Source organism: Sapajus apella, unplaced genomic scaffold (genome assembly GCF_009761245.1).
Source record: "Sapajus apella isolate SASKATOON/1434 unplaced genomic scaffold, GSC_monkey_1.0 scaffold13, whole genome shotgun sequence".
NCBI classification, from domain to species: Eukaryota; Metazoa; Chordata; class Mammalia; order Primates; family Cebidae; genus Sapajus; species Sapajus apella.
The window spans coordinates 6,368,132-6,393,283 of record NW_022436953.1 but is presented as its reverse complement, the minus strand read 5'-3'; the positions used below and the strand labels follow the sequence as shown (position 1 = coordinate 6,393,283).

The following is a 25,152-nucleotide window of genomic DNA, read 5'->3' as shown; positions in this document are numbered from 1 at the left end:
TGGCCCAGGCAGGTGGATCACGAGGTCAGGAGTTCAAGACCAGCCTGGCCAACATACTGAACACAGTCTCTACTAAAAATACAAAAAATTAGGCGTGGTGGTGGGCGCCTATAATCCCAGCTACTTGGGAAGCTGAGGCGGGAGAATCGCTTGAACCTGAGAGGCAGAGGTTGCAATGACTGGAGATCACGCCACTGCACTCCAGCCTGGGTAACAGAGTGAAACTCCATCTCAAAAATAAAAATAAAAATAAAATAAAACAATTGTGAAAGCTTATTTTGTAGAATACTGAGGACTGGCTTTGGGAAAGTGGCACAGTCGGGCCTCCACTGACCATTTGAGAGGTCACATGTAAGGAGCCCCAGGGAAATCCGGAAAGCGCTCTTCAGACCGTCACTGTTTCTTGGTACTCAGAAGTCCTAATGTCACCCCTCCACCCGCCCCTCTGCTCAGGCATACAACATAGAAATAAGCAAAATGGGAGGAATTCAGGCTACTGAACCCCAAATCTCAACTCACGCACATTATATACTGACTCCTGACCTCAAATGATCCACCTGCCTCGGCTTCCTGAAGTGCTGAGATTACAGGTGTGAGCCACCGAGCCTGGTCCACAACTGTTTCAATTCCACATCTAAAAGGACTAGGTGCTTAGCACAGTACCTGGCATATAGTAAGTGCTCAATAAATGTTAATTATCGTTTTATTATCTGACTATCTGCCATTAAAGATGGGGGAGGAAAAGGAAGGAAGGAAGGAGGGAGGGAGGGAGGGAAGGAGGGAGGGAGGCAGGCTGGGCGAGGTGGCCCACGCTTGTAATCACAGAACTTTGGGAGGCCGAGGAGGGTGAATCATGAAGTCAGGAGCTCGAGATCATCCTGGCTAACACGGTGAAACCCCGTCTCTACTAAAAATACAAAGAATTAGCAGGGCGTGGTGGCGTGCGCTTGAAGTCCCAGCTACTTGGGAGGCTGGGTCAGGAGAATTGCTTGAACCCAGGAGGTGGAGGTTGCAGTGAGCTGAGATCACACCACTGCACTCCAACCTGGGGGACAGAATGAGACTCCATCTCAAAAAACTAAAAAAGAAACCAAAAAAAAAAAAGAAAGGGAGGCAGGAAGGGAATGAGTGGAGGGGGAGGGAGAAAAAGAAAGAAAGGAAGAAAGAGAGAGGGAGGGAGGGAGCGAAGGAGGGAAGGAGGAAGGAATCTGATGAAGGGACAGAGATCCAGCCAGAACCCAGCCACTGTGAGCTTTGGAATGGCCCAGTGGCTTCAGGGAACTGCATAACTAGCACCTGCTCCTCTGTGCTGAAGGAGTACCCCCTTGTTCCTGTACTTTCAAGACCTTGCTCTGTGGAGGGGCAGAGAGAGGACAAACACCCTATGCCTACAGGGGCCCTGGCCACCAATATTCAGTCTGAGCACTGGGTCTGTGCACCTGAGCTTCTGGGTGTGGGGATGGGGGCTTGGGTGTACGTACTGAAATAAAATGGCAGCGCTGAGTAATTGTGGGCTTCTCGGTAGGCGATCAGGTTGATTTCATGTTGCCGCTGCTGGGCCTGAAGGCGGTGCTTGGCTCGGCGGTGGTGGCAGACACAGCAGCAGCTGAGGATGATGATGATGGTCCACACCAGCCAGAACCCTGGGGGGTGGGCGAGGCAAGACAGAGAGGCACGCACACACAGTGAGTACCAGCCAGAGGGGCAACTCACAGAACAGGGAGGTCCCTGGATGGTGCCCAAGTGGTTAAAGCTGGCAAGGCTGGGCCTCACCTAGTTAATTTACATTGAAGCCATGTGATCAATTTTCGTAAATGTTTGTGCCAGAGTGAAAGACACATGAAATAGAAGTTGGCAGGAATGTAAGAATGATGACATTCTTATATTCTTATATTCTTATAGGCACGGTGACTCATGCCTATAATCCCAGCACTCTGGGAGGCTGAGGCAGGTGGGTCACCTGAGCTCAGGAGTTCGACACCAGCCTGGCCAACACAGTGAAATCCTATCTCTAGTAAAAATACAAAAATCAGCCAGGTGTGGTGGCAGGTGCCTGTAATCCCAGCACCTTGGGAGGCTGAGATGGGTGGATCACCTGAGCTCAGGAGTTCACGACCAGCTTGGCCAATATGGTGAAACCCTGTCTTTACTAAAAACACAAAAACCAGCCAGGTGTGGTGGCAGACACCTGTAATCCCAGCTACTCAGGAAGCTGAGACACGACAATCACTTGAATCTGGCAGAGGGAGTTTGCAGTGAGCCAAGATTGTGCCACTGCACTCCAGCCTGGGAAACAGAGCAAGACTGGCTTAAAAAAAAAAAAAAAAAAAAAAAAAAGAATGGCTGTGCGCAGTGGCTCAACGCCTGTAATCTCAGCACTTTGGGAGGCTGAGGTGGGCAGATCACCTGAGGTCAGGAGTTCGAGACCAACCTGACCCACATGGAGAAACCCCATCTCTACTAAATATACAAAATTAGCCGGGCATGGTGGCACATGCCTGTAATCCCAGCTACTCAGGAGGCTGAGGCAGGAGAACTGCTTGAACCGGGGAGGCGGAGGTTGCGGTGAGCTGAGATCGCACCATTGCACTCCAGCCTGGGCAACAAGAGCGAAACTCTTGTCTCAAAAAAAAAAAAAAAAAAGAATCACTAAAGTTAGAGGTGGAAAAATTCTAATTGCCTCAGGTCCATCTCCTCCCTAGAGAGTGTAAATGACTTCCTCTGCTCTCGACATAATCCTAGTTGGGTACAATTCCATCTCCCACTGCCACGGACTTCCCCTCCCTTTGGCCTGCCTTTGCAGTAGACTCAGGGCTATTAGCAGCCCTTCCTTCTCCCTGCTCCAGGGAAGGGCGGCGGCACAGAGGCCAAGGCCCACAGTCCTTTATTTCCCTCTCTGCTGTCTCTGGGATCAGACTCAGAGAATCTCAGCAAACCCCAATATAAGACAAGACCTCCTCCCCAATTTTCAAATGTATGGCACAAAAGGCTTTTAAATATTTTTTTTAAAATTAATGAGCAGTTTTGCTTTTAACATACACACACATACACATATACACACAAGGGGGAAAGAACTGAAAGGAAAACAAAAACAATGACATCTTTAAATGACAGAATAAGAAACCTAAATTTTCTTCTTTTATTATCTTTCAAATTCTAAAACTAGAAACAAACTGATTTTCTTTTTTTCTGAGACAGGGTCTTGCTCTGTCGCCCAGGATGGAGTACAGCGGTGCGAACACAGCTCAACTGAAGCCTCGACCTCCTGGGCACAAGCTATCCTCCCACCTCCGCCTCCTGAGTAGCTGGGACTACAGGCACATGCTACCATGTCTGGCTTTCTCACTATGTTGCCCAGGCTGGTCTTGAACTCCTGGGCTCAAGGGATCCTCCCGTCTCGGCCTCCCAAAGTGCTGGGATTATAGGTGTGAGCCAACACGCCCGGCCAAAACAAATTAAAATTTAAAAAATATCTATGACTAATTTTATTTTTGCTAGCTTTTGTTTTTTTAATCAATAAATTAATTTTTGGACTGCCTTTTAAATTCCTCTGGGAATATGGCTATACAATGAAATAGTATGAATCATTTAAAAATTACTCAAAGAATATTATTTTTGACATAACAAAGAGTTTCTGACATTAAATGAAAAAAAGCAGATGACAAAATGATCCTAACTTTTGCTTAAAAAAAGTATGTATGGGGCGGGCACGGTGGCTCACGCCTATAATCCCAGCACTTTGGGAGGTTGAAGTGGGTGGATCACGAGGTCAAGAGATCGAGACCATCCAACATGGTGAAACCCGGTCTCTGCTAAAAATACAAAAATTAGCTGGGCATGGTGGTGCACGCCTGTAGTCCCAGCTACTCGGGAGGCTGAGGCAGGAGAATTGCTTGAACCCAGGAGGCAGAGGTTGCGGTGAGCCGAGATCACGCCATTGCACTCCAGCCTGGGTAACAAGAGCGAAACTCCGTCTCAAAAAAAAAAAAAAGAAAAACAGTATGTATGGACAGAAAAAGGAGAGGGATGAGCAGGAAGCTCTAACTATGAGGTAACTCTGGATGGCAGGACAGCACCAGCTCCTTTGTTCTTTGCTTACCTATATTTCCTAATCTAAGATGGACATGTACTTCTCTGTAGTAGGAAGAATTTTTTTTCTCAATTAAAAATGTATCAAAGGAATAATTTTAAGATGTGCTGTTACTAAATGAGAATAGATAATACTGTTTGTTCTCTGTTCTTGCAAGATTTCCATTTTTTCCACTACAAATGCTATGTGTATTTTTTATCATGTTTTGTAATTATAAATTCGTTTAAAATTTTGAAACTATTTCCACATGCATCTCTTGTCAGAGTGAGTTAAATCAAGTTAACCTGGTTTAAAAAAAGAAAATAATGCCTCCCTCCCCCACAAAACAGACTTGTAAAAATGAACAAATCTTTGACATTTCTCCCCCTTATTTGTATATACACAATTTTCCAAAAGATCCCCCTGGCATTTAGGGTGTGTCATCTGGCGACAGCTCTTTCTGTTCCCCTAGGATGCCCACACTGAGTCTCCCCACAAAGCTGTCGTCGACCAAGTGCGGCAGGACGGTGATATGGCCCTCCAGCCCCAGCAGGCTGGCAATACCATTCCATGGCACTTCATTGCTTTCAGCAGACATTATTGTCCTACCAAACCTTTATACTGAGGCCTTACAGCAAGAGAACAGGCAGGGGGCAACAGGCAGAGGGCAACAGACAGAGGTTTTTTTTTTCCTGTTACCCATCAGCAGACAGGAAAACCCACTCCTAACTGGAGACTGTAAAGTGAACTTAGAACCTATTGGTCTTTCCCAGTTCACTAGTCAAACCTGCTTAACTTCTGTTTCTTTATTTATGAATGCTGGCTGATTTAAGACTAGACACTGGCAGAGGAACCCTCGGAGAAGGGTGGAGAGGCTGGACAGGAGCTATGGGGCTGAGCTGGCTACAGACACAGCTTGATAACATCTCCTAGGGGTGTTGGGGTGGACACTCCTGCTTAAGAACCTGGCTGCATGTGCATTTTAGAGTCAAGTCTACGTGATTCTGAGTGGACCACTGTTTTGTATTAACTATACTTCTCTTACTTCCTCAGAGTAATCTCACAGACCATTATACTTCTGTGTTACTTCATAACTTTATTTTTTTTAACTTTCTTCTTATTATTTTTTGTTTGTTTGTTTTTTTTTTTTTTGCGACGGAGTTTCACTCATGTTACCCAGGCTGGAGTGCAATGGCGCGATCTCGGCTCACCACAACCTCCGCCTCCTGGGTTCAGGCAATTCTCCTGCCTCAGCCTCCTGAGTAGATGGGATTACAGGCACGCACCACCATGCCCAGCTAATTTTTTGTAGTTTCAGTAGAGACGGGGCTTCACCATGTTGACCAGGATGGTCTCGATCTCTTGACCTCGTGATTCACCCGCCTCGGCCTCCCAAAGTGCTGGGATTACAGGCTTGAGCCACCGCTCCCGGCCCTATTATTTTTTGAAACAGAGTCTCATTCTGCTGCTCAGGCTGGAGTATAGTGGCATGGGAACTTGGCTCACTGCAACCTCCACCTTCCAGGCTCAAGTGATTCTTGTGCCTCAGCCTTCTGAGTAGCTGGGACTACAGGTGCATGCCATTACAGCCATCTAATTTTGTGTGTGTGTATTTTTAGTAGAGATGGAGTTTCACCATGTTGCCCAGGCTGGTCTCAAACTCCTGAGCTCAAGTGATCCGCCCGCCTTGGCACTCCCAAAGTGCTGGGATTACAGGTGTGAGCCAACATGCCTGGCCAATTTTTTTAAACTTATTTTTAAGATACAGGGTCTCACTGTATTATTATTATAGGGTAGACTGCAGTGGTAGGAACACAGCTCACTGCTACCTCAATTTCCTGGGCTCAAGTGATCCTCCTGCCCTGGCCTCCCGAGTAGCTGGGACTACAGGCATGCACCAGCACGCCTGGCTGATTTTGTTATTGTTGTTGTTGTAGAGATGAGGGCCCACCAGGTTGCCCAGGCTGGTCTCAAACTCCTGGTCTCAAGCAATCCTCCTGCCTCAGCCTCCCAAACTGCTGGGATTACAGGCGTGAGATACTGCAGATGGGCAAACATTAAAATGTCAGAAGTACATTCTTCCATTAGATAATCAGCATCTGCTTGAAGCAGTGGCTCACATTAAAATCCTAGCTACTGGGGCCGGGCGCGGTGGCTCACGCCTGTAATCCAAGCACTTTGGGAGGCCGAGGCGGGTGGATCACGAGGTCAAGAGATCGAGACCATCCTCGTCAAAATGGTGAAACCCCGTCTCTACTAAAAATACAAAACATTAGCTGGGCATGGTGGCGCGTGCCTGTAATCCCAGCTACTCAGGAGGCTGAGGCAGGAGAATTGCCTGAACCCAGGAGGCAGAGGTTGCGGTGAGCCGAGATCGCGCCATTGCACTCCAGCCTGGGTAACGAGAGCGAAACTCTGTCTCAAAAAAAAAAATAAATAAATAAAAATAAAATCCTAGCTACTTGGGAAGCCGAGATGGGAGGATTGCTTCTTGCGATCAGCATTGGTAACACAGAGAAACTCCATCGCTAAAAAAAAGATAACCAGCATCTAACTCTTACTAGTTTTTTTACCTGCCCACCAGTCATTTTTTCAATAGTTCCCTACCTAAAGGTAAACCAACTTCTTCTTCTTCTTCTTTTTTTTTTAAAAAAGACGGGGTTTCACCATGTTGGTCAGGCTGGTCTTGAACTCCTGACCTCAGGTGATTCGCCCGCCTTGGCCTCCAAAGTGCTTGGATTACAGGTGTGAGCCACCACACCCGGCCAAGGTAAACCAACTTATAACTTTTATACTGCAATATATACAATCTATTCCACAGCTTCTACAATTTAAAAAAATTAATTAAAAAAGTTTTTTTGAGACAGGTATTCTCCGTCACCAGTGCTAGAGCGCGGTAGAGATCAGAACTCACTACAGCCTCCAACTCCTGGGCTCAAGGGATCCTCCCACTTCAGCCTCTCCAGTAGCAGGACTATAGTTGCACGCCACATCTGGCTGTTTTTTAAATTATTTGCATAGATGGTGGGTGGGGATCTCACTTTGTTGCCCAGGCAGGTCTCAGACTCTTGGCTTCAAGCAATCTACCTGCCTTGGCTCCCAAAGTGCTAGGATTACAGGTATGAGCCACCACACCTGGCCAAAATGTTTTTGTTTTTTTTTTTTTAACCCTGTTTTAATTTAAAGAAAATCATATACACTAGTTTTCATGTTCGACAAATATTTCTGGTTCTTCCCCTTCTAGGCATGTGGGTAGGCTTGAACTTCCTGACCCCCTTATGACTGGGTTAGGTTTTGGGACTAAGTCTAACTAATGAATTGAGATCAGATGTGATGCATATCACTTAGCAAAATATGACTTGCTAATATGAGACCTGTCATTGGACTTCCTTCTGTTTTGGCAATTGGCAACATCCCAGATGGTGATTTCACATCAGTCTGGGTCCCAGAGGATGGTTAAGTGGAAACAAAACTCTCATCCAGCCTTTGATGGACATACAGTCTGAGTGAGAAATAAACCTGCTGTTTTAGGTCACTAGGACTTTGGACTTGCTTGTTCCTCTGGAGTCACTTAGCCTATCCTGACTACTGCGGTGTGCTGACAGATTTTTCTCAGGAGAGAATTTAAAGTGTTCATCAGATTCTTAAAGGAATCCTTGATCCAGAAAAAGGCTAGATTCACTGAACCAGAAGTATAATTTTAAAAAGGGGGCTTTTTTTTTTTTTCGATGGAGTTTCACTCTTGTCGCCCAGGCTGGAGTGCAATGGTGCAATCTCGGCTCACTACAACCTCTGCCTGCGGGTACAAGCGATTCTCCTGCTTTAGTCTCGAAAGTAGCTGGGATTACAGGCATGTACCAATACACCCGGCTAATTTTGTATGTTTAGTAGAGACAGGGTTTCACCATGTTGGTCAGGCTGGTCTCGAACTCCTGACCTCATGATCCGCCTGCCTCAGCCTCTAAAAGCTCTGCGGTTATAGGCGGGAGCACTGCACCCGACCTGAGGGCTTTTTTTTTTTTTTTTTTTTTTTTGAGACAGGGTCTCGCTGTGTCACCCAGGCTGGAATGCAGTGGTATGATCTCTGACTGCAACCTCTGCCTCCTGGGTTCAAATGATTTTCCTGCCTCAGTCTCCCAAGTAGCTAGGACTGCAGGCAAGCATCATCATGCCCAGCTAATTTTTGTATTTTTAGTGGAGACGGGGTTTTGACATGTTGGTCAGCTGGTCTCGAACTCCTGGCCTCAGGTGATCCACCCAGCTCAGCTTCCCAAAGTGCTGGCATTACAGGCGTGAGCCACCACACCCAGCTGCTTTTTTTTTTTTTTTTTTTTTCTGCGGGGCAGAAGGTGACTGTGAAAAGAAATGAGTCGACACAATGCCAAGCATGGTGGCCCACAACTGTAATCCCAGCACTTTGGGAGGCTGAGGTGGGCGGATTTCTTGAGCTCAGGAGTTCAAGACCAGCCTGGCCAACATGGCGAAACCCCGTTTCTACTAAAGATACAAAAATCAGTCAGGCGTGGTGACACACATCTATAGTCCCAGCTACTCAGGAGGATGAGGCAGGAGAATTGCTTGAACCTCGGAGGAAGAGGTTGCAGTGAGCTGAGATCATGCCAGTGTAGAACAAGACTCAGTCTCAGAAACAAAAAAAAAAAGAAGAAAAAAGAAAAAACAAAAGAAATGAGTCATCTGGAACACACATCTTCGGCAAGGTTAACGTCATATGTAACACACCACAAGAAAACTCACATGCTTACTGACATTCCACAGCCTACCTCTTTCTACTTACTAGTAAGGGTAGAAAAACTATCCCTACTGTTTACCAGCTGAGTGATATTAGTGATAGTTCCAAACTGAGTTCTGATTTCTTCATTTCTAACATAGGACCACAAAGAAATTATCTCTGTGGCTCAAAATTGGGGTTAAACTCACTTGGGAGCAGAATGGATCTACAGGGATGCTGGGGTATAAGTGCATATACAGAAAAGGCCCCTAGTGAGCCGGTCCCACCTCATGGGAAGTAAGGCAGAAGACATTCTGATCTGACCCAAACAAATCTGATTATCTCGGGAGCCATTCTAGACAAAGTCATATTCTATCTACTTTATATTTTGGAGATGGAGTCTTGCTCTGTCGTCCAGGCTGCAGTACAGCGGCACAATCTTGGCTCACTGCCGCCTTGACCTCCTGGGCTCAAGTGATCCTCCCATCTGAGCTCCCAAGCATCTGGAACTACAGGCATGTGCCACCATACCCAGATCATTTTTGTATCTTTAGTAGAGATGAGGTTTCACCATGTTGCCCAGGCTGGTCTCAAACTCCCGGGCTCAAGCTATCCTCCAACCTTGGCCTCCCAGAGTGCTGGGATTATAGGCATGAGACACCATGCCTGGCCCTCCTATCAACTTTAAAAGGGGAATATATTCAGAGCAGTCCCTGTGGAGCCTGTGGAGTTAGACAAAAAAAAAAAAAAAAAAAAATTTTGTTTTTGTTTTTGTTTTGAGACGGAGCCTCACTCTGTCATCCAGGCTGGAGTGCAGTGATGCAATCTCAGCTCACTGCAACCTCTGCCTCTGAGTTTCAAGTGATTCTCCTGCCTCAGCCTCCTGAGTAGCTGGGATTACAGGTGTGCACCACCACACCTGGCTAATTTTTGTATTTTTAGTAGAGACGGGACTTCACCATGTAGGCCAGGCTGGTCTCAAACTCCTGACCTCAAGTGATCCACCCACCTCAGCCTCCCAAAGTGCTGGGATTACAGGTGTGAGCCAATATACCTGGCCAAGTTAGGACAAATTTTAATCTTTTAGCTAGATTTCAAAAAAACAAGGAAGAAAGTTCATTTTCACATTTTTTACTTTTTTTATGGAGTGCTTCACAAATTTTCCTGCTGTCCTTGGCCAGGGCCGCACTAATCTCAATATCATTCCAATTTTAGTATGGGTAATGCTGAAGCAAGCACAAGGAAGAAAGTTTAAAAAAGGAAAACCCAATGAAAGACACACCAAAGCCGGGCACGGTGGCTCACGCCTGTAATCCCAGCACTTTGGGAGGCCAAGGCAGGTGGATCACCTGAGGTCAGGAGTTCAAGACCGGCCTGGCCAACATGGTGAAACTCTGTTTCTTAAAAAAAAAAAAGAAAAAAAAAGCCGGGCGCGGTGGCTCACGCCTGTAATCCCAGCACTTTGGGAGGCCGAGGCGGGTGGATCACGAGGTCAAGAGATCGAGACCATCCTGGTCAACATGGTGAAACCCCGTCTCTACTAAAAATACAAAAAATTAGCTGGGCATGGTGGCGCGTGCCTGTAATCCCAGCTACTCAGGAGGCTGAGGCAGGAGAATTGCCTGAAGCCAGGAGATGGAGGTTGCGGTGAGCCGAGATTGCGCCATTGCACTCCAGCCTGGATAACAAGAGCGAAACTCCGTCCCAAAAAAAAAGACACACCAGAGAAGCACAGAAATATGACCCTCCTTTCCCCAACACACATATGCCTACCCAGACATTACATTCCTCAATGACAAGTTTGAAAATTGTGAGTTTACTGTGGAGGCGCATTCATCATGCTAAGCAAAATGGAAAACATGTTTTTAAAAACAATCATAGTCCAATGTAGGAACTGAGTCATGTGCCCCAGAGTTCACTACAAACTTGGGAAAACACCACTCTTCAACTGGCAGGAAATTCCCCATTAAGGAGGCCCAAGCATACTGTAAGTGAGCTCTCCTCCCATCCTCCAGGATGGTGAGTGACTGGCTCCCCTGGCCCTTCCTCGCTCTCAGCAGGAGTTCCTGCCACCGCCACCAACATGGAAAAGGCCTGCATTTGGGAAATGAAGACGTCAGAGGTCAGAGACTCGCAACTTCATCTGAGCGCCTGGCTAACTTTCCTATAAGCATGACTCCAGGCATGGAAGAGAAGAGGCAGATGGCCTGGTTCAAAGTCCAGCTTAAAAAAACATTTTCGGGCCAGGCGCGGTGGCTCAAGCCTGTAATCCCAGCACTTTGGGAGGCCGAGGCGGGTGGATCACGAGGTCAAGAGATCGAGACCATCCTGGTCAACATGGTGAAACCCCGTCTCTACTAAAAATACAAAAAATTAGCTGGGCATGGTGGTGCGTGCCTGTAATCCCAGCTACTCAGGAGGCTGAGGCAGGAGAATTGCCTGAACCCAGGAGGCGGAGGTTGTGGTGAGCCGAGATCGCGCCATTGCACTCCAGCCTGGGTAACAAGAGTGAAACTCCGTCTCAAAAAAAAAAAAAAAAAAAACATTTTCTAGCTTTGTGACTTTGATCTTTTTGGTTTTACTTCCCTCATCTGCAAAATGGGGAGAATAAAGGTCTCTCACTCTCTGGTCTCTGTGTGAACTAAATGACTTAATACATGTAGCATATGCAGAAGTATGTCTGATGTAAGTTCTTAGCATATTATATTTATTGTTGCTCTTATAGGCTTAACCATAGATGGGAACGGTTTCCTTTCAATTTCCCTTTTAACCCCCCCAAAAATATTCCATAAACAAACATGGGGCCAGGTGTGGTGGCTCATGCCTGTAATCCCAGCACTTTGGGAGGCCAAAGCAGGTAGATCACTTAAGGTCAGGAGTTGGAAGACCAGCCTGGCCAACATGGTAAAACCCCATCTCTACTAAAAATACAAAAATTAGCTGGGCGTGGTGAAGTGTGTCTGTACTTCGAGCAAGCTACTTGGGAGGCTGAGGTGGGAGAATCGCTTGAACCTGGGAGATGAGATCCTGCCACTGCACCCAAGCCTAGAGGAGGGAGTAAGATGCTGTCTCAAAAAAAAAAAAAAAAAAGAAAAAACAAAAAAGAGGCCGGGCGTGGTGGCTCACGCCTGTAATCCAAGCACTTTGGAGGCCAAAGTGGGCGGATCACCTGAGGTCGGGAGTTCAAGACCAGCCTGACCAACATGGTGAAACCCCATCTTTATTTAAAAAAAAAAGAAAGAAACATGGGTTAGAAATGAGTAGTCCAAAGCCTGCTTTTAGGTTCTGCTCTTGGTAAAATTCACTGGAAATTCAGTCAACTCCTATTTACTGAGCTCTTGCTAATAACGGGCATCTTAAGACAAACTAAAAAAAAGAAAACAAAAAAAAACGCAGGTAAAAACTGAAGTTTGGGCAACATGGTGAAATCTTATCTCTACAAAAAAATACAAAAATTAGCCCGGTGTGGTGGCACGCACTCATAGCCCCAGCTACTCAGAGGATCCCTTCCTTGAGTCCAGGAGATTAAGGCTGCAGTGAGCAAAGATCATGCCACTACACTCCAGCCTGGGTGAACAGAGTGAAATCTTGTCTCATACACAAAAAAAGAGGGAGGGAGGGAGGGAGGAAGGGACAAAGGAAGGGAGACAGGGAGGGAGGGGAGGGGCAGAGGAAGGGGACAGGGGAGGGGGCAGAGGAGGGGAGGTGGAAGTAGGAGAAGAGGGAGGGGAGGAGATGGGGGAAGGAGGGGAAGGGAGGGAAGAGAGGGAAAGAGAAGAGGGAGTAGGGAGGTGAGAAGAAGGAAGAGAGGGAGGGGGTGGGGAGGGAGGTGGGAGGGAAGGAAAGGAGAGAGAGGAAAGAGAAAGAGGAAAAGAAAGAAAGAAAGAGAGGGAGGAAGGAAGGAAGGAAGGAAGGAAAGAAAGAAAAAAGAAAAGAAAGAAAGAAAGATGAAAAACAAGTTGGGAAGCACTGACGGGATTTGCTAATAGCCTGTTTCGTATCACCTCAGGGAAATTCCACTGTTCAGAAACACACTCCTCTCCCACCTAAAGCCCAAACCAGGGGAAATTGATGCCTGGGTGAAATTCTCCCAAATTATCTCAAGGGCAAAAATTCCCAACTTTGATCTCTCCCTGGAAAATGCAGCTTGATGAGTGGAAAGAGCCTTGGGATGAGAAGTGGGAGACGTGGCTTTGGGGTTTCCACTGGACAGTTTATCTCCTCCCCACTGGATTCCTTCTGAAGGTAGGAATTTTGTCTCTCCAGAGTTTCCAGCCCAGAGGAGGCCACAGCATCCACTAGGAACTTGTTAGAATTGCACACTCGGGTTTTTGAGTCTCAGTCTTGAATCAAAAAATCTGGGAGTAGGGCCCAGAAGTATGTGTTTTCAGCAGTCCTTCAGGAAATTCTGATGCCCGCCAAAGTTCAAAAGCATGGGAATAAGGGTTTGCTGAATGAATAACTGATGGAATGACAAACTAAAGTATAGGTGCCATTAAATGCATGGAGATAATAACAACAACAATCAGGTCCTCATAATAAACCTCAACTATTGCCCCTATAAAATAGGATCTTCCGATCTCGTCACGTGCAGCCCCAGTAACTGGTTTAGGTTATGGACGATTGAAAAGACGTGGGAAAGGTTGCCAGCCAGAGCTCAGGTCTATGTGTGCTTCTGTGTCTGTGTAAACCGTGGGTGTGTGTGTAAGTATGTGTGTGAGAAATGAGAACTTGCCTCAGCACACAGGAAAATTCAGTTTAGTGGAGGTAAAGGGTGGGTAGACATGGCATTTTTTCCCTGAGGCCTTTCCTGTAGGCAACTATAGTTAAGGAGGTGTCTTATGAAAACTCTGCCAAAGGATTTCCTGGCTGAGGATTTTTCTTTCCAAAGGAAGGTGGGAAGGAAATCTGCCCAAAGCCCATGACTTTCACACTTTAGACAAAGTTGAGAAGCAGTTAGAGGAACAGGACTGAAAGCAACAAAAGGTGCCATTTTGATGGGAACTTCAGGTGTTCGTTCCAACATCAACCTCCCTCCCGTACACACCAGGCAGAGGCCATGACCCCAATAAGGAGGGAGATCGGAGGGCTTCCTGAGAGGGGTGTTTTGCTTTTATGCCTCCCATGACTCCAGAACGTGGAAACACATGCCAGCTCATATAACAGGGCACCTTTTCTTTTCTTTTTTGAGTTGGAGTCTTGCTCTGTCGCCCAGGCCGGAGTGCAACGGTGCGATCTTTGGCTCACTACAACCTCCGTCTCCTGGGTTCAAGCAATTCTCCTGCCTCAGCCCCCCAGGTAGCTGTGATTACAGGTGCCCGCCACCACGCCCAGCTAATTTTTGTATTTTTAGTAGAGACGGAGTTTCACCATTTTGGCCAGGCTGGTCTCGAACTCCTGATCTTGCGATCTGCCCACCTTGGCTTCCCAAACTGCTAGGATTATAGGCATGAGCCACCACACCTTGCCAGGGGCACTTTTCTCTCCGTGTAGACACTGCTATCTGCCCAGCCTCCTCCTTTCCCAAATGCCCATAGCTGGAGAGACACTAAGCTATTCACACAGCTCTTCTGACTTTAAGCCCTTGGGGTAAGGCACCGCTTTCCCAGACTACCTCCTTGTCCTCTGGGTCTACCTGTCCCCCCCACTCCACCCTCCGGCCCTGCCTTTGGTGACCCAATTCCAGTGGCTCTTGAGTCTGCTCTGCCAAAAGCCCAGGAGGCTCTGTCAATCTGTGATGGGGCCATCAGCAACTTCGTTCCTTTTCGCAACTGATGCCGCCTGGCCAGGCCTCAGAAAAACAAACTGCAGCTCTGTGGCTTTTTGGCAGCCCAGCTTCGACTTCTGTTTTAACAAAGGGTGGGAGGGAGAATTTGAACCCTGTGGCTATCTACATTTTAAAACATTTAAACAGAGTCTGTCTACCTGCTTGGCACTGTGTGTCCTCTAGTAAGTTTCTCAGCCCCACCCCTTGTAAAATAACAGCAATGACTGTGCCCTCCTTCACTGCAGCTTACATATCTGCAGGTCTGGTGGGGACATCTTGAGCCCTGGGCTCTCCTGCACTGGATTGCTCCTGGAATTCCTCAGAAAGGCAAATGGGCCTGTCCTCAGTCCTCAAAAGGGAAAGGCAAGGGTGAGGGAGAGGTCTTGTTTGGAGGAGCCACTCCTGTTGGCTACAAATACAGCCACATTTCAGAGGGAGAGACCTCCCAGCCAAGAGTCTAATTTCCTTTCTGGCCCAAACAATAGTCCTTCTGGAGGCTTTTTCGCCGTATCACTGACACAGGGAGTTGACAGGGAAGGAGAAGGGGGAAAAGGGCAGATAGGATGGTAGGGGCAAGGGCACGGTTTGAAAAGCCCGAAGTCTGTTTCCAAATGGTGACAGTGATGAGGGCATAGAATCATCTGGGGAAACTGTCTGTACTCTCCTTTCTCAAGAGACAGCTGTAAGAACCAATGTAATGTCAGTCACCGGGGGCCTCTCTGTCCTAGTGACCCCCCTCCCCCACACAGGCTCTCATTCTGTGTCCAGCATTCTACACTGTCTCATCTGAGTTCCGGGAAGGTCAGAGTACAAACAGTGTCAGTTCAAGCAACCCTGGGTCACTCCCTGAAGACTTAACAATATCACCACTGTCGTGCAACTTGAAGAAGCAAGTGGTTTTGGCCTCAGTCAAACCAGTGGCAAGATAAGCACAGTCTCCACAGGGCATTTTTTTTTTTCTCAGATAGAATCTCACTCTGTTGCCCAGGCTGGAGTGCAGTGGTTTGATCTTGGCTCACTGCAACCTCCACCTCCCGGGTTCAAGTGATTCTCCTGCCTCAGCCTCCCAAGTAGCTGGGACTACCCGGCTAATTTTTGTATTTTTAGTAGAGAGGGAAGGTTTCACCATGTTGGCCAGGCTAGTCTCAAACTCCTGGGCTCAAGCAATATAAGCGCCTTGGCCTCCCAGGGTGCTGGGATTACAAGCCTAAGCCACTGCGCTCAGCCTCCTCATGGCATTTAGCTGACAGTGAAAGGTTAGGTACACTGGGGGATCCTCCAGGAGCTTCCATGTGAGAACTGGGGAAGAAATAAAAGGAGCTGAGTCTCAAGACTTCCTCTCTCCAGAAGGTCCTCTATAGGCAGCAACCTAGACACAGACTATTCCTTTCAGATGGACCCTCAGAAACAGAGACACTCCATGAGGTTCTATGGGAAATTCTGGAAGCCCCTGAGGTCCTCACAAGAAAATAGCATAGTGGCCATCTAGAGTGGCCTGGCATTCACAGTAGCTTGGCTTGCAATCTCTCTGCAAAAATGGCAAGCCGGGGCACCTAGCCTGGCCCAAGGAAGGATCTAAGCTGTTGTCAGCTGCTCAGCGCACGATGGAAGGGGGCATCCAGAACCCCAGGCAGGAGCTTCTGCAGCAGACGTGGCAGAGACCATATTCTCCAGTCTTCAGCTAACAACATCCAAAGACCACCAGAACTCTCTTCCTCTACAAAGGAAGCACTTCTGGAACCCACAGATTCCACTCACCAACACTGTCCCCAAGAGACTCAGAAAAGAGCTGATTCCCACAGTTCCCCACCGAGCAGAAGGAGTAACTGGGACCCTGGGATACCAAGAGACACCCAGGCAAGGACTTACACCAGAGTTCATAGTAGTAGTTGCAGCACTGAGACTGTCCACAGCAGTGTCCTGTGTCACAGATGTAGCTTTGATTGTTGGTACCCACACAGGCTTCCTTATCCTAAGAAAAAAAGAAAAGGCATGTGAGCATATTAAATGACAGCTTCTGAACACTCTCCTTCTCATCACTGTCCTCCTAGCTGTCTACTCGCCTGCCCCCAAAACAGTTTGTATATTGATGTATAATGTTTATTCCATTAAGAAAAAACACTTTAAGGCCGGGCGCGGTGGCTCAAGCCTGTAATCCCAGCACTTTGGGAGGCCGAGGCGGGTGGATCACGAGGTCAAGAGATCGAGACCATCCTGGTCAACATGGTGAAACCCCGTCTCTACTAAAAATACAAAAAATTAGCTGGGCATGGTGGCGCGTGCCTGTAATCCCAGCGACTCAGGAGGCTGGGGCAGGAGAATTGCCTGAACCCAGGAGGCGGAGGTTGCGGTGAGCCGAGATCGTGCCATTGCACTCCAGCCTGGGTAACAAGAGCGAAACTCCGTCTCAAAAAAAAAAGAAAAAACACTTTAAAAGAATTACACAACAATAACCGAGTTTAGGGAAAAAATATAGTTGGTTTTGTTTTTGTTTTTTTTGGAGACAGAGTCTCGCTCAGTGGCCAGGCTGCAGTGCGCGATCTTGGTTCACTACAACCTCTGCTTCCCGGGTTCAAGTGATTCTCCTGCCTCAGCCTCCTGAGTAGCTGGGATTACAGGTACGCACCACCATGCCCTGCTAATTTTTGTATTTTTAGTAAAGATGGGGTTTCACCATGTTGGCCAGGATGGTCTTGATCTCTTGACCTCATGATCCACCTGTCTTGGCCTCCCAAAGTGCAGGAATTACAGGCGTGAGCCACTGCGCCTGGCCAAAAATATGGTTTGTTAAAGAGGTGAGGAAATTCAGGACACAAAAGCAACTGGCAGAGTGAAGTTTTCCTCAGACAGGACAGAAAAGGGCTGCCTCACCTTCTTTTTTTTTTTTTTTGAGACAGAGTCTTGCTCTGTTACTAGATGCCAGGCTGGAGTGCAGTGGCACAACCTCGGCTCACTGCAACCTCCGCCTCCCGGTTTCAGGCAATTCTCCTGCCTCAGCGTCCCGAGTAGCTGGGACTATAGGCGTGAGCCACCGTGCCCAGCTACTTTCTTTCCATCCGAGTAGAAACATTTCAAGTTCTGGTGCTAACCTCAGCCAGTAGAAGGAGGATGATTCTCTGGTAATTAGCAGTACCGTTTTAAATAAAACTGGCTTTTCTGTGAAACTTCCTGGAATAATTAATGCAGTATGTATTCTAGGATTCACATCTGCTCAGTTATGGATAGCAAGTTAAAACACTTGCTCTTGAAGGTTAATTCACAGTGTGATCCCAAAGACGGCAACAACAAAAAAAATCTACAACTGAAATTCTTCACTTTTCAATAAAGGGGCAAACTGGTCAGATAACCCCATCCAATTTCAATCTGCTAGATCTTTTTTGCTTATTGAATAAGAATCCTGGCCGGGTGTGGTGGCTCATGCCTGTAATCCAAGCACTTTGAAGGCCAAGGCGGGCGGATCACCTGATGTCGGGAGTTCAAGACCAGCCTGACCAACATGGTGAAACCCTGTCTTAAAAAAAAAAAAAAAAAAAAAGAATCCTGACTGGATCCAGGATTCATACTGTCCCTTGTCGGGGACACTCACATAACGGGCAATGCTGAGTGGCCATCTAGCAGTCTGCCAAATTCTGTCCATGGCACTAGTGGATTAGGATGGAGGGGAACTTCAAAAAAAAAAAAAAAAGTTTCACATGTAAAGATACCAAATACCTCCCAGGCCAACGTTAACCTCAGCCCAAAATGTACTTGAGGCCACTATGCAGATGATGAGCCCTGTAAAGCATCTGCTATCTGTGGCCTTCAACATGTCTTCATCCTAAACAATAACACAGTCATCTACTGGACGCTCTCTTTGTGCCAAGCATTGTCTTGGGTTCAAGCGATACAAAGATGAATAAGACATTGTCCCGATCCCCAAGAAGCTCAGAGTTCAGAAGGAAAAACGCCCTGCTCAGCGAAGAAACTAAAGCCACAGTATTTGCTGCGACTAAGATTGGTCCTGCCCACAGTGCACATCCAGGCGGATGGCTGCCAGTGGAAACTGAAGTCACGTGGTCAGCTCCTCCTCTCTGGGCCTTGCTTTACTCCACTGTCTACTTGGCCAAGGGTACACACAAAGCACTCCAGTGACTGTCTACAGGGCTAGTGGCTGGGCAGAAACAGGACTGACACCTGAAGCGACAGAGAGGACAAGAGAAAGCACAGGGCTGAAAACCAGTCCCCCGGCTTAGTGCAAGTTTCTACCATATATCTTTTTTTTTTTTTTTTTTTGAGACAGAGTTTCGCTCTTGCTACCCAGGCTGGAGTGCAATGGCGCGATCTCCGCTCACCGCAACCTCCGCCTCCTGGGTTCAGGCAATTCTCCTGCCTCAGCCTCCTGAGTAGCTGGGATTACAGGCATGCACCACCATGCCCAGCTAATTTTTTTTGTATTTTTAGTAGAGACGGGGTTTCACCATGTTGACCAGGATGGTCTTGAGCTCTTGACCTCGTGATCCACCCGCCTCGGCCTCCCAAAGTGCTGGGATTACAGGCGTGAGCCACCGCGCCCGGCTCTTTTTTTTTTTTTGAGGCTGGAGTGCAATGGCGCGATCTTGGCTCACTGCAACCTCCACCTTCCGGGTTCAAGTGATTTTCCTGCTTCAGCCTCCAGAGTAGCTGAGACTACAGGCACGCACTACCATGCCCAGCTTGTTTTTTTGTATTTTAGTAGACTAAATACTATGGGGTTTCACCATGTTGGCCAGGATGGTCTCAATCTCCTGACCTGGTGATCAACCCGCCTAGGCCTCCCAAAGTGCTGGGATTACACGCATGAGCCACCGCACCCGGTCCCACGATACATCTTTAGGTGTTTCTTAATCTTAAAAGCTTTATACCTGATGTAAAGGAGTTTAGAAAGAAGGAAACGTGGCATTTATAAACCCTGACAATGAGGCCCTTACAACATTGCATGCAGAGTTCTATGTGCTCCTTCCTCCCTCCTCCACCCTCTCATGCCCACCATAAGCAAAAGGAGACACTGGCTATCTAGTTGGATTTCTCATACCATCTACCTAATCCTGTACTGAAAGTGAAGAACAGAACGACTTCTACTGGCTGAGTATGCCATTTGCACCATCGTAGTCAAAAATCCAAGTTATGGACCATTTAAATATCTTGTCCCTGTACTCCTCCCTCCCTCCGTTTTCACCATCCTATGCCCACCACAAGCAAAATGAGACACTGGCTATCTAGTCAATGTCTCCTCTGGGGCCTGGTGCATGCAGAGAAAACAGATCTATGCAAGCTACATTGGCCAGAACACACACTCTGACTTCAGAGCAAAACATGCCTTTCATAAAAACATCAGAAAGTTTCTCCCAAGTTTACCAGGCCCTGCAAATGCCATTCTTCTGGCACTGGCTTGCAAGAGCACAGTTCAAAGTGTCCACATAGTTTCTAAAAGAGGCAGTGCTGCCTACATCCGGCACCAGAAAGAATCCAATGACACTTCGGTTTCAGGAAAATTCACCAGAGGCGGCCCAGGCTTGGGACACAGGGCTGCCAACTTGTCCTAAGTGAGACACAGAATGGAATGCATTTGAAATATAAACAAGTGGCATCCTCATGACCTACTGGTGTCAGTCAGCTTTCCTCTCAGATCCTCCGTGCACCGAGGCAGGAGGCCTGGAATAAACAAGACCTCGCTCTGCTTCACCGTTTGGCCTCCACTTTCCCAGGTAGGACAGAACACTGGAAGCATCATTTAATCCGCTGTTCCTCAAACACTTTTTAATCTAGTACAGAAGTGCCTCGGCTTACGATGGGGTTGTGTTCTGGTAAACCCATCATAAATTGAAAATATCATAAGTCAAAATGCATTTAACACACTTAACCTACTGAACAGCACAGCTTAGCCTAGCGTACCTTAAACATGCTCGGAACACTTACATTACCCTACAGTTGGGTAAAATCCTCTAACACAAATTCTGTTTTACAATAAAGTGTTGAATCTCTCATGTCATCTACTTAATACTTTATTAAAAGTGAAAAACCAAATGATTTCTACTGGCTGCGTATGTCAATTGTACCATTGTAAAGTCAAAAAATCATTAAGTTGGATCATTACAAGTTATGGCCATCTATATATCTAGTTTCCTGTGTTCCTTCTCCCTCCTCCAAATACAGACTCCCCAAGCTGCCTGGGATGCTCTTGGTTATGGGAACTGTCATTTTCTGCTGCAGGAGGATGGAAAGAAGGTGGACCTCTAGCAAGGAAGAAGCGAAGGAGGATTCGGGAGACAGTGAGATGTGAGTGCCAAAGTGAGTTCCTTCAGACAGACCTGCTGGTGTCAGTTAACAGTGGCGTGGAAAACCCAGGAGCCTTGGGTTTGGCCCCAGCTCTCCCTGCCCCCTGCCACTTTTTTTTTTTTTTTTGACTCAGAGTCTAACTGTTGCCCAGGCTAGAGCAAAGTGGCATGATCACGGCTCCCTGCAGCCTCGACCTCCAGGCTCAACTGATCCTCCTGCCTCAGCCTTCTGAGTAGCTGGGACTGCAGGTGCACACCACACACCCGGCTAAGTTTTGTAGACTCCAGCTCTATCACTACACAGGAACGGACTTCAGGCAAGTTACTAAATGGCCCTAGGGCTAGTTAAGATCACCGGTAATGTCTCCTTCAACTTTTTGTTTTTTTTGAGATGGAGTCTCACTCTGTCACCCAGGCTGGAGTGCAGTAGCATGATTCTGACTCACCGCAACCTCCGCCTCCTGGGTTCAAGTGATTCTCCTGCCTCAGCCTCCCGAGTAGCTGGGATTATAGGTGCCCACCACCACGTCCAGCTCATTTTTTTAATTTTTAGTAGAGCGGGGGTTTCACCATGTTGGTCAGGCTGGTCTTGAACTCCTGACCTCAAATGATCTGCCTGCTTCAGTCTCCCAAAGTGCTGGGATTACAGGCGTGAACCACCACACCCAGCCATCTCCTATGACTTTAAAGTTTTATTATTTTCCCCACCCACTTTCTCCTCTGGCATAGCAGCCTCAAGCTAATGCAAAGCTCATGAAATCTGTCTCCTTTCATGCAAATCCACAGCAAAGAACAATGATGTGGAAATGCTGCCTGATGCTCTTCCACCCCCCTCCTTATATGAGGAGCCTAATCATTGGTCATACCCAGGATTCAAACACACTCAGGTGGCTCAAGATCTACACAAAATTTAAGTAGTTAAGAGTTCACTGGGGCCAGGTGTGGTGGCTCACATCTATGATTACAGCACTTTGGGAAGCCAAGGTGGGTGGATTATTGGAAGCCCAGGAGTTTGAGACCAGCCTGGACAACATGGCAAAACCCCATCTCTACCAAAAAAATAAAATTAGCTGGGTGTGATATTGCACACCTGTAGTCCCAGCTACTTGGGAGGCTGAAGTGGGAGGATTGCTTGAGCCCAGGAGATGGAGGCTGAAGTGAGCCATGATCACACCACTGCACTCTAGCCTGGGTGACAAGAGCCAGACCCTGTCCAAAAAAAAAAAAAAAAAAAAAAAAAGCTGGACTTGGGTTCAAAGCCCAGCTCTTAAAGTAACTGTAAGACCTTGGGCTACTTAGCTACTTAACTTCTCTGAGCTCCTACTATCAACATTATCCTGTGAACCATTATTGCTGGGCATGAAAGACCATCGAAACAGCACTTTGCCTTCACTCAGTATTGTTTCAGAACAGCCAAGTTCTCTGTGGCAACGTGGGCTGCTCCAGACACATGAAGAAAAGAAAAAGGAACTGGAAAGAATGCGATGGAAAGGTCAATATGAAAAATTCTCAGCAACCTTTATAATTATCCTATGCCTTTACTATTTATGTATTTATTGGAGATAAGGTCTTACTCTGTTGCCTAGGCTGGAATGCAGTGGGACCATTGCAGCCTCAAACTCCTGGGCTCACATGATCCTGCTGCCTCAGCCTCCTGAGTAGCTAGGACAACAGGCACGTGCCACCACATCTGACTAAACGTTTATTTTTACTTTTTTGGTAGAGGCAGGGTCTCACTATGTTGCTGGGGCTCATCTCGAACTCCTGGCCTTAAGCAATCCTCCCATCTTGGCCTCCCAAAGCGCTGGGATTACAGGCATGAGCCAGCACACCGTTTCTTCTAAACATCTTCAAAGCACATCAGACATTATTATATTGTTCAGGCCATCCTCGAGGAACTTGCAGTCTAATGAAAGATGGCAAAATAATTATGCAGATAAAACTGCAACTACAATGTTAAGAAGAAAAAGAGGCCGGGCGCGGTGGCTCACGCCTGTAATCCCAGCACTTTGGGAGGCCGAGGCGGGTGGATCACGAGGTCAAGAGATCGAGACCATCCTGGTCAACACGGTGAAACCCCGTCTCTACTAAAACTACAAAAAATTAGCTGGGTATGGTGGCGCGTGCCTGTAATCTCAGCTACTCAGGAGGCTGAGGCAGGAGAATTGCCTGAACCCAGGAGGCGGAGGTTGCGGTGAGCCGAGATCGTGCCATTGCACTCCAGCCTGGGTAACAAGAGCGAAACCCCGTCTCAAAAAAAAAAAAAAAAAAAAAAAAGAAGAAAAAGAACAGATTAGGTGACAGTGAATAATAGATAAGACCTAGGAACTGGTGAAGAAGGTCCAGGACAGCTTCTGGAAGGAAGGTAAGCTTGAACTGAGATTGACTGTATGGTTAGAAAGTCAGGCCAGGCACAGTGGCTCACACCTGTAATCCAGCACTTTGGGAGGCTGAGGCAGGCAGATCATGAGGTTAGGAGCTCGAGACCATCCTGGCTAACATGGTGAAACCCTGTCTCTACTAAAAAATACAAAAAATTAGCCAGGCATGGTCGCACATGCCTGTAGTCTCAGTTACTTGGGAGGCTGAGGCAGAAGAATTGTTTGAACCCTTGAGGCAGAGGTTGCACTGAGCTGAGATGGCTGTGCCACTGCACTCCAGCCTGGGTGACAGAACGAGACCGTCTCAAAAAAAAAAAAAAGGAAGTCAGTAGCTAGGAAGAGGACAGGAAGAACACTGTAGGCAGAGAAAATGGTACAAGCAAAGCCCTTTGGCTAGAAGGAGATGGTTAAGAAGTAGATAGGGGAATTAGGTAGGTAGGGACCAGTCTATACAGGGAGGGGACAAGATCAGACTTGAATTTTTAAAAATGTCAGCTTCCTATCGTTTTCATTTGTACAAAACTCCATGACTAAAACAAAACCCCAGAAAGCTAGAAATATAGAACTTGTCAAAAAGAAACTTTGGTGCGTAATGAATGCTCTTATGCTGAGGCCTCTCATGTCGGGAATAATCGTGGTAGCAGCTACTAGGAGCCCCATCTGTTACACATATGTGCCTTCAGCCCCGGTGCCACATGACCAGCTCTGAGAGGCAGGGCACACACGATCACCAAACAGAAAACACAGGCACAAAGAAGAGACAAGCAAGACCAACACCAAACTGGAAAGAACATTTTCACAATGGAAAGGATAATGAGTATGCCTTCTGCACATATGCAAAAAATTATCTCCTCTCTTTGGTGGCAGTATAAACCGTGGGACTAACAACATTTTCCTCAACAGTTTCCACATCTTACAGTTGCTATTCTTAGCTGGGCCACTGCAAAGGTCAATTTAATCAGCGTAAAAACTTTCTCAGTGCCAGCATAAAAAGACACACTGGGCAGTAATGGTTCCCCAGGCATGGTTTTAATTTGCCAATTTATGAGTCTGGAAAACTCTGTTAGCAACTGGCTAATGGCAACAGCATCATGTCCTTAGGAAAACACTTTAAAGTTTAAGAGTGAAAAACGGGAAAACTGAAGTTCTTCCTGGGATGCTAAAGCACAGGATGCCAAATACCTTGGCTGCTGGATATGAATGAATTTGGAGCAACACCTCCAGCTTTCCCTGCAGGAAGAACTAAATCTTCTTCTTCTTCTTCTTTTTTTTTTTTAATCTTTTTGTTTGTTTGTTTAAATAGAGACAGGGTCTCCTCACGTTGCCCAGGCTGGTCTTGAACTCCTGGGCTCAAGGGATCCTCCCACCTCAGCCTCCCAAAGTGCTGGGATTACTGCTATGAGCCACTATGCCTGGCCAAGAACCAATTCCTTATGGAAATGTTCAGTTCTCCATTTAACACGTATGTATTGACCCCCTTTCCCCACCAGGTACCAGGCCCAATGTGGGATGCTACAGCTGTAGCAATGAGCAAGAGATTTAGGGGGTGGGAGGGGAGAGCTTCTGCTTCTGGCAATATAGCTGGGTAGGTAACTAAAAATTCTTCTGCTATAAAATCCTGGGTTTACAACAATCCTTTTTAATTACACAGCTAACTTGCAAGAAAGCAAGGAAGATCACCAGGGACCAAAAATGATAGAGGCAACTAGAAACCACAGTAGTAAATGAGGTCAGGCCTTTCCAGTTGACCTAGAAAGTGGAGTAGTTTGTTGATCTTGGGCCCACCTGAAACAGGAAATTGGAGCTGAGAACCAAAGCTGGGACCCTCAGAGGGAGAGAACAGATTAGAAAAAAACATTAGCCCAATGGCACATAGTGACAATAAAAAGCTCTGAAGTGGGAGGAAAACAGTA

At 47.1% G+C, this 25,152-nt stretch overlaps 1 protein-coding gene and 1 long non-coding RNA gene across 3 annotated transcripts in view; one reads left to right on the top strand and one right to left on the bottom strand.

The window, feature by feature from the left end:
* The window catches only part of WBP1L (WW domain binding protein 1 like), a 79,110-nt gene that overhangs the window by 5,143 nt on the left and 48,815 nt on the right, over positions 1-25,152 (bottom strand). For both annotated transcript variants that reach the window (XM_032281461.1, XM_032281462.1), the window contains exons 2-3: positions 16,435-16,537; positions 1,482-1,643 (exon numbers count right to left, since the gene is read on the bottom strand). In XM_032281461.1, the coding sequence (XP_032137352.1) occupies positions 1,482-1,643; positions 16,435-16,537 (265 nt within the window). The remainder of the gene's footprint in view (positions 1-1,481; positions 1,644-16,434; positions 16,538-25,152) is intronic.
* On the top strand, positions 6,602-6,901 carry LOC116553865. Its single transcript, XR_004269943.1, has 2 exons — positions 6,602-6,682; positions 6,840-6,901. It is a non-coding gene; the product is annotated as an uncharacterized LOC116553865 (long non-coding RNA).